Source organism: Lampris incognitus, chromosome 12, assembly GCF_029633865.1.
Source record: "Lampris incognitus isolate fLamInc1 chromosome 12, fLamInc1.hap2, whole genome shotgun sequence".
Classification (NCBI taxonomy): domain Eukaryota; kingdom Metazoa; phylum Chordata; class Actinopteri; order Lampriformes; family Lampridae; genus Lampris; species Lampris incognitus.
In genome coordinates this window covers 1,605,683-1,626,555 of record NC_079222.1, presented here as the reverse complement: position 1 = coordinate 1,626,555, position 20,873 = coordinate 1,605,683, and the positions used below count along the sequence as shown (strand labels likewise).

Below are 20,873 nucleotides of genomic sequence, written 5' to 3'. Positions count from 1 at the left end.
GTGTCTGTATCCACCCCAGGCCTGTGTTAAAGAGGGGTTAAAACACCTGCTGATCACATTACAGACATGGAGCACAAATATCCAGACCCCCTACTCATTATGCTTGGGGATTTTAACAGAGCAAACCTCAGCCACGAACTGCCAAAATATACACAGCATGTTAAATGTCCCACCAGAGACAAAAACACTCTGGATCATTGCCGCACAATATTAAAGGACACCTATCACTCTGTCCCCCGTGCAGCCCTGGGCCTCTCTGATCACTGTCTGATTAATCTGATCCCAACCTACAGGCAGACACTAAAACCTGCAAAGCCTGTGGTTAAAACTGTGAGGAAATGGACCAATGAGTTAAACCTGGATCTCTAGGCCTGCCTCCACTGCACTGACTGCAGTGTTTTTGAGGCTGCATCTACAGACCTGGACGAACTTACTGACACTGGGACATCTTACATCAGCTTTTGTGAGGACATGTGTGCCCACCAAAACCTTCTGTGCCTTCAACAGCAATAGGTCCTGGTTTTCAGCTAAACCCAGGCAGCTTCGTCAGGTCAAAGAGGAAGCCTACAGGAGAGGAGATAAGATCCGGTACAACAAAGCCAGGAATATACCCACAAAGGAGATCAGAGTGACAAAAGGTGCTACTCTGAAAAGTTGAAAAACAGGTTTTCTGCCAACGACCATCATCAGTCTGGGGAGGTTTGAAAGACACTACCAACTGCAGGAGACCCCCCCACACACACACACACCCACTGCAGGGAACCATCAACAGGCTGACGACCTACAGGGGTTTTACTGCAGGGTTGAAAAGCAAACTTTCCCACCCCTCCCCCTCTCCATCCACAACACAATACCAACTGCACTCCCTGGCAGCCACTCCCCTCCCCATCAAACCCCCACCCACACTCAGGATCTGTGTTGAGGACATGCACCAGCTCTTCCCGAGACAGAAGACCAGGGAGGCACTGGGGCTGTCTGAAAGTCTGTGCAGACCAGCTGGCCCCGTTTTCACACTGATCTTCAACAGATCACTGGAGCTGTGCGGCGTCCCCTCCTGCTTCAAGAGCTTCACCATCATCCTGGTCTCCAACAAACCCTGTATTCATTCATTAATTCATTCACTCATTCATCTTCAGCCGCTTCTCTGGGGTCGGGTCGCAGTGGCAGCAAGCTAAGTAGGGCACTCCAGACGTGCCTCTCCCCAGCAGCGCCCTCCAGCTCCTCCTGGGGGATCCCAAGGCGTTCCCAGGCCAGATTGGACATGTAGTCCCTCCAGCGACTTCTGGGTTTACCCCGGGGTCTCCTCCCAGTTGGACGTGCCTGGTAAACCTTCAAAGGAAGGCGCCCAGGAGGCATCCTGATCAGATGCCCAAACCACCTCAACTGGCTCCTTTCAACGCGAAGGAGCAGCAGCTCTACTCCGAGCTCCTGACCCTATCTCTAAGGCTGAGCCCAGACACCCTACGGAGGAAACTCATTTCAGCCGCTTGTATCCACCATCTAACCCTTTCAGTCACTACCCAAAGCTCATGAGCATAGGTGAGGGTTGGAACGAACATGGACTGGTAAATTGAGAGCTTTGGCTTCTGAAACCCCGTATCACAGGATTAAATGACTACAGGCCCGTTGCCCTAACATCTGTGGTCCTGAAATCCTTCGAGAAACTGGTGTTGGCCCACCTAAAGGAAATCAGGACATCCATCACTGTCTGGTTTGGTTCAGCCACCAAACAGGACAGGGACAGACTACAGCAGACAGTTAGGTCTGCAGAGAAAATCACTGGTGCCAACCTGCCCTCCATTCAGGACTTACACACCTCCAAACTCAGGAAACGGGCAGGCAACATCACTGCAGACCCATCACACCCTGGTCACAACCTGTTCCAACTCCTCCCCTCTGGCAGGCGCTACAGAGCACTGTACCCCAAAACAGCCAGGTATAAAAACACTTTCTTTCTGCAGGCTGTCATTCAAATGAACGCTTAACACTGTCAGTAAACCCACCATGTTGTATATACTGTACTGTACATGTTGTCTATACTGTACTGTACATGTTGTATATACTGTCCTGTACATGTTGTGTATACTGCACTGTACATGTTGTATATACTGTACTGTACATGTTGTGTATACTGTAGTGTACATGTTATATATACTGTACTGTACATGTCGTATATACTGCACTGTACATGTTGTATATACTGTACTGTACATGGTGTACATACTGCACTGTACATGTTGTACATACTGTACTGTATTGTACGTGTTGTATATACTGTACTGTACATGTTGTATTTACTGTACTGTACATGTTGTATGTACTGTACTGTACATACTGTACTGTATTGTACGTGTTGTATATACTGTACTGTACATGTTGTATTTACTGTACTGTACATGTTGTATGTACTGTGAGTAAGCTGCTAACATGTATTTCAGCATCTCTGATATATTCTCTGCACCACTGTACCTCATCACCTCTTATTTCATCTGTGTAAGTCAGTCCTCCTTGTGTATGTATGTGAAGGTTGTTGTGTTGTAGTGTTGTTATTCTATGTTCAGTACACTGAGAGAGCCACGACACCAGAGTCACTTTCCATGTGGTGTGAACCCACATGGCCAGTAAACGTGGTTCTGGTTCTGATACACAGATGCGGCTGTATATGGAAGGTATGGTATGTACACACATGCACACCTACATGGCCACACCTGTATATGGAAGCCTCTCACACACACACACACACACACACACACACACACACACACACAGAGTCGTGAGGAGGTGGTGTGAGTTGTCTGACCTGTCCACACCCCCCAGCAGAGAGCACAGGTCGGCGCTGAGGACGGCAGGTAACATGTCATACCTGCGGTCCGCCAGGTAGTAGGTGGTGGTCCTGAGGGAAGATGGACAAAGTGATGAGGATGGAAGAAAGATGTCTGTGCCCTCCAGTGCTCAGGGGTTTATTCAGCACCGCTCACCGTGCACGTGCCGCCTGGTCCGTGAGCGAGCCCTCGGCAACAAAATGGGTGACGTCTGCGATGTGGACGCCCAGCTCCAGCGTGTCGCCCCCGGGCAGAACCTGCACTGACAGCGCGTCGTCCACGTCCTCACAGCCCGGCGGATCGATGCTGAACACCAAGTGACTCCCTCTGAGGTCCCGACGCAGCGCCACCTGGGAGGGGTCGACCGCCCACGGCCTCTCAGGGGAGTTGACGGGCATCTCTCTGAGCTGAGGACAAACACACAAACCAGTGCAAGACACTCAATGTACAGCGGCACAAGCACTGAAAAGAGCGAGCGGTCACAGCTGAAGGTTTCCCCTGCCAGGCTCAGAAGACACACACACTTCCCCCCCCCTTTTTTTTTCCCACACCCCCCCAATTGTACCTGTCCAATTACCCCACTCTTCTCAGCCGTCCCGGTCATTGCTCCACCCCCCCTGCTGCACCGGGGAGGGCTGCAGTCTACCACATGCCTCCTTCCATACATGTGGAGTCACCAGCTGCTTCTTTTCACCTGACAGTTAAGAGTTTCACCAGGGGTACGTAGCACGTGGGAGGATCACGCTATTCCCCCCAGTCCCCCCCCCCCCCGAACAGGCGCCCCGACCGACCAGAGGAGGCATTAGTGCAGCAACCAGGACACATACCCACATCCGGCTTCCCACCCACAGACACGGCCAACTGTGTCTGTAGGGATGCCCGACCAAGCCGGAGGTAACACAGGGATTCAAACCAACGATCACCGTGTTGGCGGGCAACAGAATAGACGCTACGCTACCTGGACACTCCGAGACAGACGGTTTTCTTTTCTTTTCTTAAAATTTATTTCTGATTTGTCCCCTTTTCTCCCAACTTAGTGGCCAATCCATCCCTATTTTAGTTCAAGACAGACGCTTTTCTGATGGTGTGGTGGACTCAACCTTAGTTTAATGGCTTGGTGGAGACACACAGACATCAGGTCATGTCTGAGGTGTGAACCCACATGTACAAGCTGTACGGCTCAACCAGCAGCACGCAGACGGGTACGTGAATGTGTGTACACACAACAGTTCTACCGCAAGCCTGAGTACACAACCTGCACCAGACAGTATCACTAACATGAGCAACAGGACCCTCGTGACCTGGATGTCCTGGACACTGAGGTACACACACCAGAGGCAGAACAAGGACACGTGTGTGCATGCACACCTGCAGGATGACGGTGAGGGATGTCGCAGTTACTACACAATCACCTGGTCGCCGTTCTTCGACTTGGCCACGTCACGCTGCACACTGTCAGAATCGTTTCAATTCATTTGTGTGCAAACCGCTGGATGAGACGAACAGATGTGTATTTCCACCTGGTTTTCCACCGTCTGGTGTTTGGCATTTTGTCGGATTTGCAACAAAGAAGCGCTCATACCACACATTTAAAAGCCATCTACGGATCCACCACCCCACCCAATTCGCCGAACTTGGAAAGACAGCCACCGCCGCGGTTCCATCCCGGCCACTGGCTGTTCCTGAAGCTTTCGGACACGTGTCCAAATATAAACATGACAGCACCAGATGGTGCACGTTAACAGACAGTGTAATGCGGTTTACAGCCAAGGAAATGTATGGGAGGAGACATGTGGTAGTCTGCAGCCCAACCTGGATCAGCAGAGGGGGTGGAGCAGAGAGCTCGGAAGACTGGGGTAATTGGCCAAGTACAATTGGGGAGAAAAAAAAAAAGGGGGGGGGGAGTAAAGAAAAAAACGAAAAAAGAGACAATTAAATCATTAATCACGACTATTTGTATGACAATTAATCGTCAATGAAAATTTCATGATCATGACAGCCCTAACTATAGCTTTAAATTTTAATTATAGCTTTAAATTTTAATTATAGCTTTCAGTGGAAAGACACATTCTAGATTTGACTGAATGCAAATATAAGTCCTATGAAGTCCTTGAATCAAATATAATTCCTATGAAGTGCTTGGATCAAATATAATTCCTATGAAGTGCTTGGATCAAATATAATTCCTATGAAGCCCTTGAATCAAATATAATTCCTATTAAGTCCTTGGATCAAATATAATTCCTATGAAGTCCTTTGCTCAAATATAATTCCTATGAAGTGCTTGGATCAAATATAATTCCTATCAAGTCCTTGGCTCAAATATAATTCCTATGAAGTGCTAGGATCAAATATAATTCCTATCAAGTCCTTGGCTCAAATATAATTCCTATGAAGTGCTAGGATAAAATATAATGCCTATGAAGTGCTAGGATCAAATATAATTCCTATGAAGTGCTTGGATCAAATATAATTCCTATGAAGTGCTTGGATCAAATATAATTCTTATGAAGCCCTTGAATCAAATATAATTCCTATCAAGTCCTTGGATCAAATATAATTCCTATGAAGTCCTTGGCTCAAATATAATTCCTATGAAGTGCTTGGATCAAATATAATTCCTATCAAGTCCTTGGCTCAAATATTATAATTCCTATGAAGTGCTAGGATCAAATATAATTCCTATCAAGTCCTTGGCTCAAATATAATTCCTATGAAGTGCTAGGATCAAATATAATTCCTATGAAGTGCTAGGATCAAATATAATTCCTATGAAGTGCTTGGATCAAATATAATTCCTATCAAGTCCTTGGCTCAAATATAATTCCTATGAAGTGCTAGGATCAAATATAATTCCTATGAAGTGCTTGGATCAAATATAATTCCTATGAAGTGCTTGGATCAAATATAATTCCTATCAAGTCCTTGGCTCAAATATAATTCCTATGAAGTGCTAGGATCAAATATAATTCCTATCAAGTCCTTGGCTCAAATATAATTCCTATGAAGTGCTAGGATCAAATATAATTCCTATGAAGTGCTAGGATCAAATATAATTCCTATGAAGTGCTTGGATCAAATATAATTCCTATGAAGTGCTTGGATCAAATATAATTCCTATGAAGCCCTTGAATCAAATATAATTCCTATCAAGTCCTTGGATCAAATATAATTCCTATGAAGTCCTTGGCTCAAATATAATTCCTATGAAGTGCTTGGATCAAATATAATTCCTATCAAGTCCTTGGCTCAAATATAATTCCTATGAAGTGCTTGGATCAAATATAATTCCTATCAAGTCCTTGGCTCAAATATTATAATTCCTATGAAGTGCTAGGATCAAATATAATTCCTATCAAGTCCTTGGCTCAAATATAATTCCTATGAAGTGCTAGGATCAAATATAATTCCTATGAAGTGCTAGGATCAAATATAATTCCTATGAAGTGCTTGGATCAAATATAATTCCTATCAAGTCCTTGGCTCAAATATAATTCCTATGAAGTGCTAGGATCAAATATAATTCCTATGAAGTGCTTGGATCAAATATAATTCCTATGAAGTGCTTGGATCAAATATAATTCCTATCAAGTCCTTGGCTCAAATATAATTCCTATGAAGTGCTAGGATCAAATATAATTCCTATCAAGTCCTTGGCTCAAATATAATTCCTATGAAGTGCTAGGATCAAATATAATTCCTATGAAGTGCTAGGATCAAATATAATTCCTATGAAGTGCTTGGATCAAATATAATTCCTATGAAGTGCTTGGATCAAATATAATTCCTATGAAGCCCTTGAATCAAATATAATTCCTATCAAGTCCTTGGATCAAATATAATTCCTATGAAGTCCTTGGCTCAAATATAATTCCTATGAAGTGCTTGGATCAAATATAATTCCTATCAAGTCCTTGGCTCAAATATAATTCCTATGAAGTGCTAGGATCAAATATAATTCCTATCAAGTCCTTGGCTCAAATATAATTCCTATGAAGTGCTAGGATCAAATATAATTCCTATGAAGTGCTAGGATCAAATATAATTCCTATGAAGTGCTTGGATCAAATATAATTCCTATCAAGTCCTTGGCTCAAATATAATTCCTATGAAGTGCTAGGATCAAATATAATTCCTATGAAGTGCTTGGATCAAACATAATTCCTACGAAGGGATTGGATCAAATATAATTCCTATGAAGTGCTAGGATCAAATATAATTCCTATCAAGTGCTTGGATCAAATATAATTCCTATGAAGTGCTTGGATCAAACATAATTCCTATCAAGTCCTTGGCTCAAATATAATTCCTATGAAGTGCTAGGATCAAATATAATTCCTATGAAGTGCTTGGATCAAACATAATTCCTACGAAGGGATTGGATCAAATATAATTCCTATGAAGTGCTAGGATCAAATATAATTCCTACGAAGGGATTGGATCAAACATAATTCCTACGAAGGGATTGGATCAAATATAATTCCTATGAAGTGCTAGGATCAAATATAATTCCTATGAAGTGCTTGGATCAAACATAATTCCTACGAAGGGATTGGATCAAATATAATTCCTATGAAGTGCTAGGATCAAATATAATTCCTATCAAGTGCTTGGATCAAATATAATTCCTATGAAGTGCTTGGATCAATCATAATTCCTACGAAGGGATTGGATCAGCGTCATGCAGTGTTTCACTCTGAATGGCTCGATGCTCTGCTGACAGACAGCAAGTCAACAGTGGGAAGTGGTGGTATTTTTCTCTTGCACCTTGATGCCACTAATCCAGATGTTCTGACTCGAATCCACTGGGTTGTTCAAAGGAACAGAACCACTCACCACTAGCGGTAAGACATGGTGTAATACAAGCAGTAACACATGGTGTAATAACAGCAGTAAAACATGGTGTAATAACAACAGTAAGTGGACTTTGAGGTGTTGCTCTGATATCATGTGCCATTAGAGAAACCATTTTCTGCCATGAGGCTGGATTGAGGTGTTTGGTGAGGAACAGGATTCAGATCAGAACAGCTTCAGATCACACCAGGTTCAGATGAGGTTGGGCAGCAGCTGCCTGCAGACCTGGGCTTCTGTGAAGGGTGGCACATGAATGCAGTTCTCTATCAGGATGGTCTGGACTTCAGTCTCCAGCTCCCCGGCTTGACCCAGGACTCGCACGATGTGGCCGTTGGGGTACAGCGATGTTTTTTCCCATAAGTCAATGCGCACCACCACCCTGTGGTCCTGGGGGAAGGAGACAAGGAGTGGGAAGGATTAAGTTAAATCTCTGTGTCTTGATGCTGCTCAATAATCCAGGTAAAAAAACCAAAGAAGGCTGAATCAGTTCATCCGGACACAACGTTTATTGGACAGATACGTTTCATCATCATCTAAGTGACCTGTTCAGTCCCACCTGACTGCAGGTACCCCCACCCTTATAAAAAATACAATGACTGCAGGTACCACCCTTATAAAAAATACAATGACTGCAGGTGTCCCCAACCTTATAAACAATACAATGACTGCAGGTGTCCCCACCCTTATAAACAATACAGTGACTGCAGGTGTCCCACCCTTATAAACAATACAGTGACTGCAGGTACCCCACCCTTATAAATAACACAGTGACTGCAGGTACCCCACCCTTATAAACAATACAGTGACTGCAGGTGTCCCCAACCTTATAAACAACACAGTGACTGCAGGTGTCCCCACCCTTATAAACAATACAGTGACAGCAGGTATCCCCACCCTTATAAACAATACAGTGACTGCAGGTACCCCACCCTTATAAACAATACAGTGACTGCAGGTACCCCACCCTTATAAACAATACAGTGACTGCAGGTACCCCCACCCTTATAAACAATACAGTGACTGCAGGTGTCCCCAACCTTATAAACAACACAGTGACTGCAGGTGTCCCACCCTTATAAACAATACAGTGACTGCAGGTGTCCCACCCTTATAAACAACACAGTGACTGCAGGTGTCCCAACCTTATAAACAATACAGTGACTGCAGGTGTCCCCAACCGTATAAACAATACAGTGACTGCAGGTGTCCCCACCCTTATAAACAATACACAGGGTTCTTACACTTTTTCACCAATGATTTTCCATGACTTCTCCATTACTTCTCCAAAACCTTTAACTGAATTTCCGTGACCAAAAAAAATTATTTTATCTCAATGGGACCACCGAAAACTAATTATCGTAACACTAAGTAAAATTAGGTTTACATCTGAAATGTATGATGCCTCTCTAAAAAAAGAAAAAAAAAACCATCAGACAGGCACACTTAGATAAATTTTCTCATATTTTAATTCCAACGGTTTAACATTTTTGTCAATGTCTCAAAAGATAAAAATGCCATCACATTTTCTGTCAGAGATAAACAGAGAGAAATAGTGCATTGGGGTGGGTAGGAATGCCAGTGCTAACTACTGATTACTCAGTAATCAGTACATGAGTTGTCAATATAAAAAAAGACATAACATAAATAAATTAAATAAATCTTCTAAAATTAACTTCCACTCCTAAAACTAGAGACGGAATGTACAAAGTCTGGAACTCAATGTGTAGTCTTTAGTCTTTACTTCTGCTCCATCCCACAGCCTCACATGTAAATCCATTTGTTTGGACTGCAAATAGTGGTTTAGGCTTTCGTCAAACAGCACTACATATGCCTTTTGTTGGGACACTTCTGACACTAAGAGTCTTTTAAAGCGCGGCGGAGCAAGCCCAAAAGTACAGACATAGGCACACTTGTTCTCACCACAGGTATATTTCGCTGCAATCTGGCTGTCCGGGAACATGGCGGCCAAAACACGGGTCGTGTCCTCGGATGACTTGAATGAGTAGTGTGAATTCATGATGTTTAGTGCCCACAGTCTCTCCGCTTTGAGGACTTCAGTTTTTGCAGAAACGTCCAAAGTCGTCTGCTTTGTTGCTGTGGAAAATGTAGTACTGTTGCTGGATGTCCTCACAGCATCCGCGTTCATAAACTCACCTATGGGTATTGTGCGGCTAGCAACTGCGGCTACAGTCTTGAGTTTTTTCCCCTTCAAGTGGCTAACGAGCAGTCTCTTTTGCCAGCCGTAATTGGTATTTACCCTTAAAAAGCCATGTATTATTGAAGCTGCACTTCCCTGGCATTTTGTCGAAATCGGCCATTTGCTAGCAGAAGCAACTGCAGGCTAGTGGGCGTGCCTGCAGTTGCTAGGCGCTTGCACGCCGCATGCCCAGTAACACAGACTGGCCCAGTAACACAGACTGGCCCAGTAACACAGACTGACCCAGTAACACAGACTGAGCCAGACTGAAGAAACTTTTCACACCACCAACATATCACAACGGTCCTTGGCAATTTACATTTTATTATGACACATCGATTTTGTTTGGATTAATTGATGAAACTTTAGATATCTTTCCATGACTTTTCCAAAACTTCTGAAAAAATATTATTTTCCATAACTTTTCCAGGGCCTGGAAATTGCATTTTAAAATTCCATTACTTTTCCAGGTTTTTCATGACCGTACAAACCCTGAATACAGTGACTGCAGGTGTCCCCACCCTTATAAACAATACAGTGACTGCAGGTGTCCCACCCTTATAAACAATACAGTGACTGCAGGTGTCCCCACCCTTATAAACAATACAGTGACTGCAGGTGTCCCCACCCTTATAAACAATACAGTGACTGCAGGTGTCCCCACCCTTATAAACAATACAGTGACTGCAGGTGTCCCCACCCTTATAAACAATAAAGTGGCATAACCACCCAAACCAACGACCAGTTTCATATGCCCATATGGGTGTGACCATTGATCATGTGTACTATTCACAGAGGATTAGGGATTGTTGCAATTACAGCATTGTAAGATGTCGACAGATGCATAATGAACGAAACCAACGACCAGTTTCATGATCAAATATGGGTGTGACCATTAACTAGAGTTTCAATGGTCATGTGTACTATTCACAGAGGGTTGGAGAACAGTTGCAACCACAGTCGAAGAGAGGAGAAGGACAACAGCTGTCTAAGTGTAAACCAGTGGTGATTCTGTATGTGGCAGGAGTGTCGGAAAAGCTGAGACGTGTATGTTCCAAACACCGCGTCTCAGTTCCTTTCAAACCCCAAAATACGCTGCATCAGAAGTTGGTCCACCCCAAGGATGTGGTGCCCCGGCACAAACACAGCAATATAGTGTAGCTGTTAAGTGCCAGGAGGATTGTAGTGACTTGTACATTGGGGAAACTAAACAGACGCTGGCCAAGAGGACGACACAACACAGGACAGCTAACACGTCAGACCAGGACTCCACAGTCTACACCATCTACAGACCAGGACTCCACCGTCTACACCATCTACAGACCAGGACTCCACAGTCTACACCATCTACAGACCAGTGCCCACTCTATCAGGGATGACGATTTGACCATCCTTGATAGGGAGGAAGGCTGGTTTGAACGGGGAGTCAAACAGGCCATCTATGTTAAGAGGGAACGACCATCCCTGAACCGGGGGTGGGGGGTGGGCGCTAAGAGTACATCTGCCATCATCTTACAATGCTGTGATTGCAACTATTCCCCAATCCTCTGTGAATAGTACTCATGATGAATGGTCATGCCCATATTTCGATATGAAACTGGTAGTTGTTGTGGGTCATTAGGCACTGTATTGTTTATAAGGGTGGGACACATGCAGTCACTATTGTTTATAAAGGTGGGGACACCTGCAGTCAATGTATTGTTTATAAGGGTGGGGACACCTGCAGTCAGCGTATTGTTTATAAGGGTGGGGACACCTGCAGTCAATGTATTGTTTATAAGGGTGGGACACATGCAGTCACTGTATTGTTCATAAGGGTGGGGTATTTGCCGTCACTTTATTGTTTATAAGGGTGGGGTACCTGCAGTCACAGTGTTGTTTATAAGGGTGGGGTACCTGCAGTCACTGTATTGTTTATAAGGGTGGGGGTACCTGCAGTCACTGTATTTTTTATTAGGGTGGGGTACCTGCAGTCACTGTATTATTTATAAGGGTGGGGTACTGCAGTCATTGTATTATTTATAAGGGTGGGGTACCTGCAGTCACTGTATTGTTTATAAGGGTGGGGTACCTGCAGTCACTGTATTGTTTATAAGGGTGGGGTACCTGCAGTCACTGTATTATTTATAAGGGTGGGGTACCTGCAGTCACTGTATTGTTTATAAGGGTGGGGTACCTGCAGTCACTGTATTGTTTATAAGGGTGGGGTACCTGCAGTCACTGTATTATTTATAAGGGTGGGGTACCTGCAGTCACTGTATTGTTTATAAGGGTGGGGACACCTGCAGTCACTGTATTATTTATAAGGGTGGGGTACCTGCAGTCAGGTGAGACTGAAGAGGTCACGTAGATGATGATGAAACGTTTCTATTAATAAATGTTGTGTCCAGATGAACTGGTTCAACTGTCATGATTAAATCTCTGTGATTGTTTCAGATCTTATGAGCTCACGAGTCCTCCTGAATTTGGGTGTTTTAAACTTCTTTAGGATTCACAAGACACTGCATGTCCCTGAGTTCGGTTTTGAAAAGCCTTGAGTATGTTCTTGATGAAATCTTTCAGCTGTGGATGCAGAGACAAACATCCACACTCACACTATCTTCTCCACCCTTCTTCATTTGTTTGACAGGTAGCAGTACTCCTGAGATAGCTGTACACTTTTGCTCAGAAAGTGGGACAGTGTGACTTAAATGCATGTGTAAACACCAGAGGACAGACAGCAATGTTCCTCTGTCCACTACTGTGCTCAGATGTATGACTCATAGTCTCACCAAGACACTTGCAGTGCTTTTGTCTCAAACATGATGAAGTGTAGTACATGAGACTGAGAGTGAAAGTAAACTGATTAGGATATCGAGTGAAAGGATAATTCTGTTTTTCTACAACCTGGCTTTCATTTTTATACTTTTTTCCATCAGTTATGACATCGTTTTACTCACTGGCTTCATTGTGGGGACTTTGAACACAAGACGACTGGACTCAGCTTCACAACGGCTTCTCCTGGTGCGACCTGACCCATTATCTAAACCATGCAACGGGAAGTGAAAACCAAAGGGGAAGTCGGAAGTGATTATTCATAATCTCCAGTACCCTCGTGGTGGATCACATGGCTGAGCTACCTGCTGCTTCAACTTGAATGAAGGAGCAACCTGAACTCACCGTAGGCAGTGGTGCCATCTGTACGGTGGTACAGAACGTAGATAACACCATGTGCACCCTTCAGCTGAGGGAAAGGTTTTGTTGTTTTCTTGCTGGTGACAGGACAAGTTTGTTTTCCGTGGCACCACAACATGCCATTGTAAAACTGAATCCAGCAGTGGTGCCATCTCCAGAATCCCCAAAATGAAGCTGGTGAGTAAAATCATATCCCAACCGATATGTGAGAAGGCCAGAACTACCAAAACAGACCCAACTTGTAAAAACCGGATCATCCTTTAAGAGTTTCTAACTGCCTTGTCATATCTTAAACTAATCTGCATGTTTTTGTTTAGCTTAGTGAGAGCCTCCCGGAGGAAGCACAGACCTCCAGAGCCTCCGCCTGGTGGGTGCTGATCCGGATCTTGGGAATGCGCTGGTCCCAGGGCGTGACCAGGATCCGCTGGGAGGTCCTGGTCTGGCTCCGGGTCTCCTCTCTGGGGGGAAGAGTCACCACATAGTCTCTCCAGTTCCTCTGCAGGATGCCCACCACGCAGCCTAGAGATGTGGAGGTACAGAAACATGGAGTAACCCACTTATCAGCAAGGATCAGGTCATCTGCAAACCTACAGACACTACCTGGTCTGTAGTCATGTTCACTCCGTCACGCCAGTCGGAGAAAGTACAACGTGTATTTATGTTTGGGACATTCTGGGGAACTGGAATTGATTCTGAAGGCTGGTCTTTGGAATTTATCATGCTGTTTATAATAAGTAAATAAAAATGAAAAGATAATTCTATTTGTCTTTACAACCTCAGTCTTCTTTTCATAGTTTTTGCCATTGTACAGATCGGTGATGATATCATTTTACTCAATGGCTTCATTTTGAACATTTGGAACACAGGACCACCCTTGGGACAACTGAACAGGAGTCTTCACTGGTGGTGGTTGAAGTGAGTTAGCCCTTCAATGTGAAGTGCTTTGGGTGTGTAGAAAAGCTCTACATAAATGTCCATCATCCAAACCATTTATCCTGCTCTCAGGATCATGGGGATGCTGGAGCCTATCCCAGCAGTCATTGGGAGGCAGGCGGGGAGACACCCTGGACAGACCACCAGGCCGTCACAGGACCCCCCCCCCCCCACACACACACACCTAGTGACAATTTAGTACGGCCGATTCATCTGACCTACATGTCTTTGGACTGCGGGAGGAAACCGGAGCACCCGGAGGAAACCCACGCAGACAAGGGGAGAACATGCAAACACCATACAGAGGACGACCCCCAATGCTCAGGACCTTTTTGCTGTAAGATGACCGTGCTAACCGCTACACCACCATGCCGCCAGTACATGTAATTATTATGATTATACGTGTCCTTTAGACAGTAAACTAGTGTCTCAGTCAGACTGTGTCCATTATCTATGACTTGTCTGTGGTGCTGGCCAGCTAGGTTATGGATGGTTACTACTCCCTATGGTAAGTACAGGCTGCTACTTCCTGCAGGGTGAACCAGGGAGTAGATCAGCAATGTCCTCCACCATCGATTATATTGGACATTTCACTTCATAACTTTTAACTTTCATTTTCATTTTCCACTCCAAACATGTGGTCTAGATGTTTGGGTTGAACTGGACTTGTTGAAGCGTGTCTGACCCTGAAGTTCAGCTGTCCCACAACACACTGACGCTACGCTGAATCCAGCGAGTAAATCTCCAACATGAAGCTGGTGAGTAAAGTGAGATCATAACTGACCTGCAAGATGGCAAATCTATAGGTGTCTGGGTAGCATGGAGGTCTAGTCCGTTGCCTACCAACACGGAGATCACCGGTTCGAATCCCTGCGTTTCCTCCAGCTTGGTCAGGCATCCCAACAGACACAATTGGCCATGTCTGCAGGTGGGAAGCCGGACGTGGGTATATATTCTGTTCACTGCACTAGCGCCTCCTCTGGTCGGTTGGGGCGCCTGTTCAGGGCGGGGACTGGGGGGGAATAGCGTGATCCTCCCATGTGCTACGTCCCCCTGGGGAAACTCCTCACTGTCAGGTGAAAAGAAGCGGCTGGTGACTCCACATATATCGGAGGAGGCATGTGGTAGTCTGCAGCCCTCTCCGGATCAGCAGAGGGGGTGGAGCAGAGACCGGGACGGCTCGGAAGAGTGGGGCAATTGGACGGTACAGTTGGGGAGAGAGAGGGGGAAAAATCCCCCCCCCCCCAAAAAAAGATGGCTAATCTACGATGGAAAGACTCAGGTTGTAAAAAAACAGAATTACCCTTCAACGATACAATACAAACAACTTTATTAGTCCTGTGAGGGGCAATTTGTTTGGAGAAGCTTGTGAAGACAAAACACAGTAACATGCAAACAAACAAATAACACAGACAATAAATAATAGCACCTCAGGGAGCTAAATGTGGAAGAACATCTATAAAATATATAAAAGTACACAATAAGAAACACCATAAGATAAACTTCATAAAGACAATAAAACAATCTGATGAAAACACTATGGAGCATTTAAGAACTGAGTTGCAGCAGGTATGAGTGATGTAGAATAAGGATTAACTTTACCAGCGGGTAAAACATGACGATGCCCTGATGGCAGCAGACAACATTCACTTGCTAGAACTTGTCCAGAAGAAGCCAAAATACCTGCTGCTTTCTAGAGGATTTGTTGGCTGCAAAAAGAATTCAGATCTCTTTGTTTCACTCCGTTGATCTTAGAACAGATTTTAACAATGCTGTTCAGACTGTTTCTGTGTTTTACTGTGAGGCTGTGAAACCAGCAGGTAAAAGAAAAACTTAGAAGACTCAATAAAAGATTAATAAAAGCGACAAAGGATGACAGGACTGACAGAAAAGGAATTTAGTTGGTGCAGAAGGTGAATTCACTGTTGCCCCTGTTTCACAACAGCCTCAGTGTTCACATCACATTGAAGGTGCCCATAGATGATAGTGCCCCAATAGTTGTATGATGTGACCATTTCCACACTGTCATTATGTATGATGCACTCTGGCTACATCTGTTACGTCTAAAGTCAATAATCAGTTCCTTGATTCTAGAAACATTTAGAAACATGGGAGTGACGAAGAAGGACAGGATTAGGAAGGAGTATATTAGAGGGACAGCTCAGGTTGGACAGTTTGGAGACAAAGCAAGAGAGACAAGACTGAGATGGTTTGGACATGTGTGGAGGAGAGATGCTGAGTATATTGGGAGAAGAATGCTGAATATGGAGCGGCCAGGGGAGAGGAGAAGAGGAAGGCCAAAGAGGAGGTTTATGGATGTGGTGAGGGAGGACATGCAGGTGGCTGGTGTGACAGAGGAAGATGTAGAGGACAGGAAGAGATGGAAACGGATGATCCGCTGTGGTGCCCCCTAACGGGAGCAGCCGAAAATAGCAGTAGTAGTTGGTTTTAGAAACATTTAAGTGCAGAAGTTGTTATCACACCAAGAAATAAAATCAGTGAGAGCATTCCCATGGACTGATTCTGAAGCTCAGAGGAGGGTCAGCAATGCAGTGTCGTCAAAAAATCTGACCAAATAGCTGCCCTCCTGAGTGCTCCTGCATCCATCAGTGCACCTAATAAAAAGTAAGGGTGGAAGGAAGCATTCTTGTGGTGAGCCTGTGGATATAGCGACGGAGTCTGAGAGACAGCCATTTACAGACACCTTCTGCTCTCTGTCAGTGAAGAAGCCCAAGATCCAGAACACGAGCTGGTGAGGCGAATTAAAATCGCACAGCAACCTGTCTACTAAAAGATGCAGCTGCATCGTATTGAACGTCAATGAAAAGTCAGCAAACAAAAGCCTGGCATGGGCTTGCGGCTTTTCCAAGTGCTTATCCAGGTTATGAAGTATAAAAGTTGTGCATCCTCCACACCTTCCCTGCCTGGTGAGCAAACTGCAGTGGATCAAGTTTTCCATCCACAGTTAACAAAACAAGGTTATTAACAATTTTCTCAAGGATTTGCATGATTACCGATGTCTTCATTATTAATGGTGTTTCAGACGAAAGACACAGTTCAACACAGTATCTCCAAGCTGTGTGTGTCTGCGTGTGTACATTTCAATCAGAAAAAGGAAGTGCAGAAGCAAATAAAGAACAAAGAACGCAGAAGAGAAACTAAAAGATGAATGTAGTCTCACCTGTTGGGAGGGGCTGGCTCTGGTTCCCCTCTTCATCTTTCTCCTCCCTCTGTCCATCTGACAGGGAGGTGCTCTTCCCTCTCCACTCGCTCCGGGGCAACAACTCCACCACAACCACGTCACCGTGCACGGCTCTGTTGCGACTACGTCTGCCGAACACCATTATATCACTGCTCAGGTCTGGAGGGAGAGAGAGACAGAACGAGACAGAGAAGGAGACAGTGGACATGACAGGAAAGTCAATCAAAAAGCTGACAGTCTGGCAGGCAGACAGACAAGACAGGCAGACAAGACAGGCAGGCAGGCAAGCAGGCAGGCAGGCAGGCAGACAGACAAGACAGGATGGCAGGCAGGCAGGCAGACAAGACAGGCAGGCAGGCAAGCAGGCAGGCAGACAGACAAGACAGACAGGCAGGCAGGCAGACAGACAGACAGGCAGGCAGGCAGACAGGCAGGCAGGCAGGCAGGCAGGCAGACAGACGACAGGCAGGCAGGCAGGCAGGCAGGCAGGCAGGCAGGCAGGCAGACAGGCAGGCAGACAGGCAAGACAGACAGACAGGCAGGCAGGCAGGCAGACAGACAAGACAGGCAGGCAGACAGACAGACAGACAGAAAGACGGACAGACAGACAGGCAGGCAGGCAGGCAGACAGGAAGGCAGACAGACAAGACAGGCAGGCAGGCAGACAAATCAGGTAGGCAGGAAGACAGACAGACAGACAGACAGACAAGACAGGCAGGCAGACAGACAGACAGAAAGACGGACAGACAGAAAGACAGACAGACAGGCAGGCAGGCAGGCAGGCAGGCAGAAAGACGGGCAGACAGGCAGGCGGGCAAACAGATAGACAAACAGGCAGACAGATAGAGATCCACTGTTAATTACCTGTGTTTTTATTCGTAGAACCGTCTATTCTGATGAAGGCCTCATTCTGAGCCCGGTGTTTGTTGACATGCAGGGTACCCTGTCGATAATTCTAATGTTAAATATGATTCACTTATTCACTTTCACTTTCTTCCCACAGGCTGTCATTCAAATGAATGTCACTGTCAAATCCAACATTGCTGTATATACTGTACTGTACATTGTACGTATACTGGTACACTCTACCATGTCCATCTACCTCACGCATGTATGTAAGTAACTTGCTAACATGTATTTCAGCATCTCTAATATATTCTCTGCACCATTGCCCTTTATCACCTCTTATTTCACATGTATAAGTCAGTCCTTAACCCAGCCACTGAGGATGCACAAGCCAGTGCATTCTTAGTGCCGGTCCCTAGCCTGGATAAATGGGAGGGTTGTGTCAGGAAGGGCATCTGGCGTAAAACCTTTGCCAAATCAAATATGCAGATCATAAATCAAGATTCCCACACCAGATCAGTCGAGGCCCGGTTTACCAACGACTGCCACCGGTACTGTGGGCCAGCAGGGTGCCGGTGGAAACTATGCTACTGTTGGGCAAAGGAGAAGGAGAGGGGGAAGGCATGTGCAGAGGCAGTGGGAGAGGAGGAAGGGTAGGAGTGTGGAGGTGAGAGTCGGAACTTTGAATGTTGGCACTATGACTGGTACAGGGAGAGAGCTGGCTGATATGATGGAGAGAAGAAAGCTAGGCATACTGTGTGTGCAAGAGACCAGATGGAAGGGGAGTAAGGTCAGGAGTATCGGAGGTGGGTTCAAACTCTTCTACCATGGTGCAAATGGAAGGAGAAATGGGGTAGGGTAATTCTGAAGGAAGAGTATGTCAAGAGCGTGCTGGAGGTGAAGAGAGTGTCAGACAGAGTGATGAGTATGAAGGTGGAAATCGAAGGTGTGATGATGAATGTTATCAGCGCATATGCCCCGCAAGTTGGGTGTGAGATGGAAGAGAAAGAAGAATTCTGGAGTGAGTTGGATGACGTGGTGCAGAGGGTACCCAAGGAGGAGAGAGTGGTGATTGGAGCGGACTTCAATGGGCATGTTGGTGAAGGGAACAGAGGTGATGAGGAGGTGATGGGTAGGTATAGTGTCAAGGAGAAGAAAGTGGAAGGACAGATGGTGGTGGATTTTGTGAAAAGGATGGAAATGGCTGTGGTGAATACATATTTCAAGAACAGGGAGGAACACAGGGTGACGTACAAGAGTGGAGGAAAGTGCACACAGGTGGACTATATCTAATGTAGAGGGTGCGATCTAAAAGGGATTGGAGACTGCAAGGTGGTGACAGGGGAGAACGTAGCTAGGCAGCATCGGATGGTGGTCTGTAGGATGACTTTGGAGATCAAGGAGAGGAAGGGAGTGAAGGTAGGGCCAAGGATTACATGGCGGAATTTGAAGAAGGAAGACTGCTGTGTGGAGTTCAGGCAGGAGTTAAGACAGGCACTGGGTGGTAGTGAAGAGTTGCCAGATGGCTGGGCAACCACTGCAGAAATAGTGAGGGAGACAGATAGGAAGGTACTTGGTGTGTCATCAGGACAGAGGAAGTAAGACAAGGAGACTTGGTGTTGGAATGAATAGTACATCAAAGTATACAGAGGAAGAGGTTGGTGAAGAATAAGTGGGATAGTCAGAGAGATGAAGAAAGTAGACAGGAGTACAAGAAGATATGGCATAAAGTGAAGAGAGAGGTGGGAAAGGCAAAGGAAAAAGCATATGGTGAGTTGCATGAGAGGTTAGACATTAAGGAAGGAGAAAAGGACTTGTGCCGACTGGCTAGACAGAGGGACCGAGCTGGGAAGGATGTGCAGCAAGTTAGGGCGATCAAGGATAGAGATGGAAATGTGCTGACAAGCAAGGAGAGTGTGTTGAGAAGGTAGAAGGAGTACTTTGACGGGTTGATGAATGAAGAAAATGAGAGAGAAAGAAGGTTGGATGATGTAGGGATAGTGAATCAGGAAGTTCAGTGGATTAGCAAGGAGGAAGTGAGGGCAGCTATGAAGAGGATGAAGAGTGGAAAGGCAGTTGGTCCTGATGACATACCTGTGGAGGCATGGAGGTGTTTAGGAGAGATGGCAGTGGGGTTTTTAACTAGATTGTTTAACACAATCTTGGAAAGTGAGAGGATGCCTGAGGAGTGGAGAAGAAGCATACTGCTACCGATTTTCAAGAACAAGGGCGATGTGCAGAACTGTAACAACTACAGAGGTATAAATTTGATCAACCACAGCATGAAGCTATGGGAAAGAGTAATAGAAGCCAGGTTAAGAGGAGAGGTGACGATCAGTGAGCAGCAGTATGGTTTCATGCCATGAAAAAGCACCACAGATGTGATGTTTGTTTGAGAATGTTGATGGAGAAGTATAGAGAAGGTCAGAAGAAGTTACATTGTGTATTTGTAGATTTAGAGAAAGCATACGACAGGGTACTGAGAGAGGAGGTGTGGTATTGTGTGAGGAAGTCGGGAGTGACAGAGAAGTATGTTGGAGTGGTGCAGGATATGTATGAGGGCAGTGTGACAGTGGTGAGGTGTGTGGTTGGAATGACAGATGGGTTCAAGGTGGAGGTGGGATTACATCAAGGATCGGCTCTGAGCCCTTTCTTGTTTGCAATGGTGATGGACAGGCTGACGGACGAGATCAGGCAGGAGTCTCCGTGGACGATGATGTTCGCGGATGACATTGTGATCTTTAGTGAGAGTAGGGTGCAGGTAGAGGAGAGCCTGGAGAGGTGGAGGTATGCACTGGTATGCACTGGAGCAAGACGGAATACCTATGCGTGAATGAGAGGGAGG

General features: G+C 45.4%; 1 protein-coding gene across 1 annotated transcript in view; it reads right to left on the bottom strand.

The window, feature by feature from the left end:
• dis3l (DIS3 like exosome 3'-5' exoribonuclease) overlaps window positions 1–20,873 on the bottom strand; it is a 66,347-nt gene that overhangs the window by 13,706 nt on the left and 31,768 nt on the right. The window contains exons 6-11 of the mRNA XM_056291155.1: window positions 18,047–18,125; window positions 17,162–17,341; window positions 13,397–13,566; window positions 7,902–8,063; window positions 2,979–3,229; window positions 2,801–2,893 (exon numbers count right to left, since the gene is read on the bottom strand). Of these exons, the coding sequence (XP_056147130.1) occupies window positions 2,801–2,893; window positions 2,979–3,229; window positions 7,902–8,063; window positions 13,397–13,566; window positions 17,162–17,341; window positions 18,047–18,125 (935 nt within the window). The remainder of the gene's footprint in view (window positions 1–2,800; window positions 2,894–2,978; window positions 3,230–7,901; window positions 8,064–13,396; window positions 13,567–17,161; window positions 17,342–18,046; window positions 18,126–20,873) is intronic.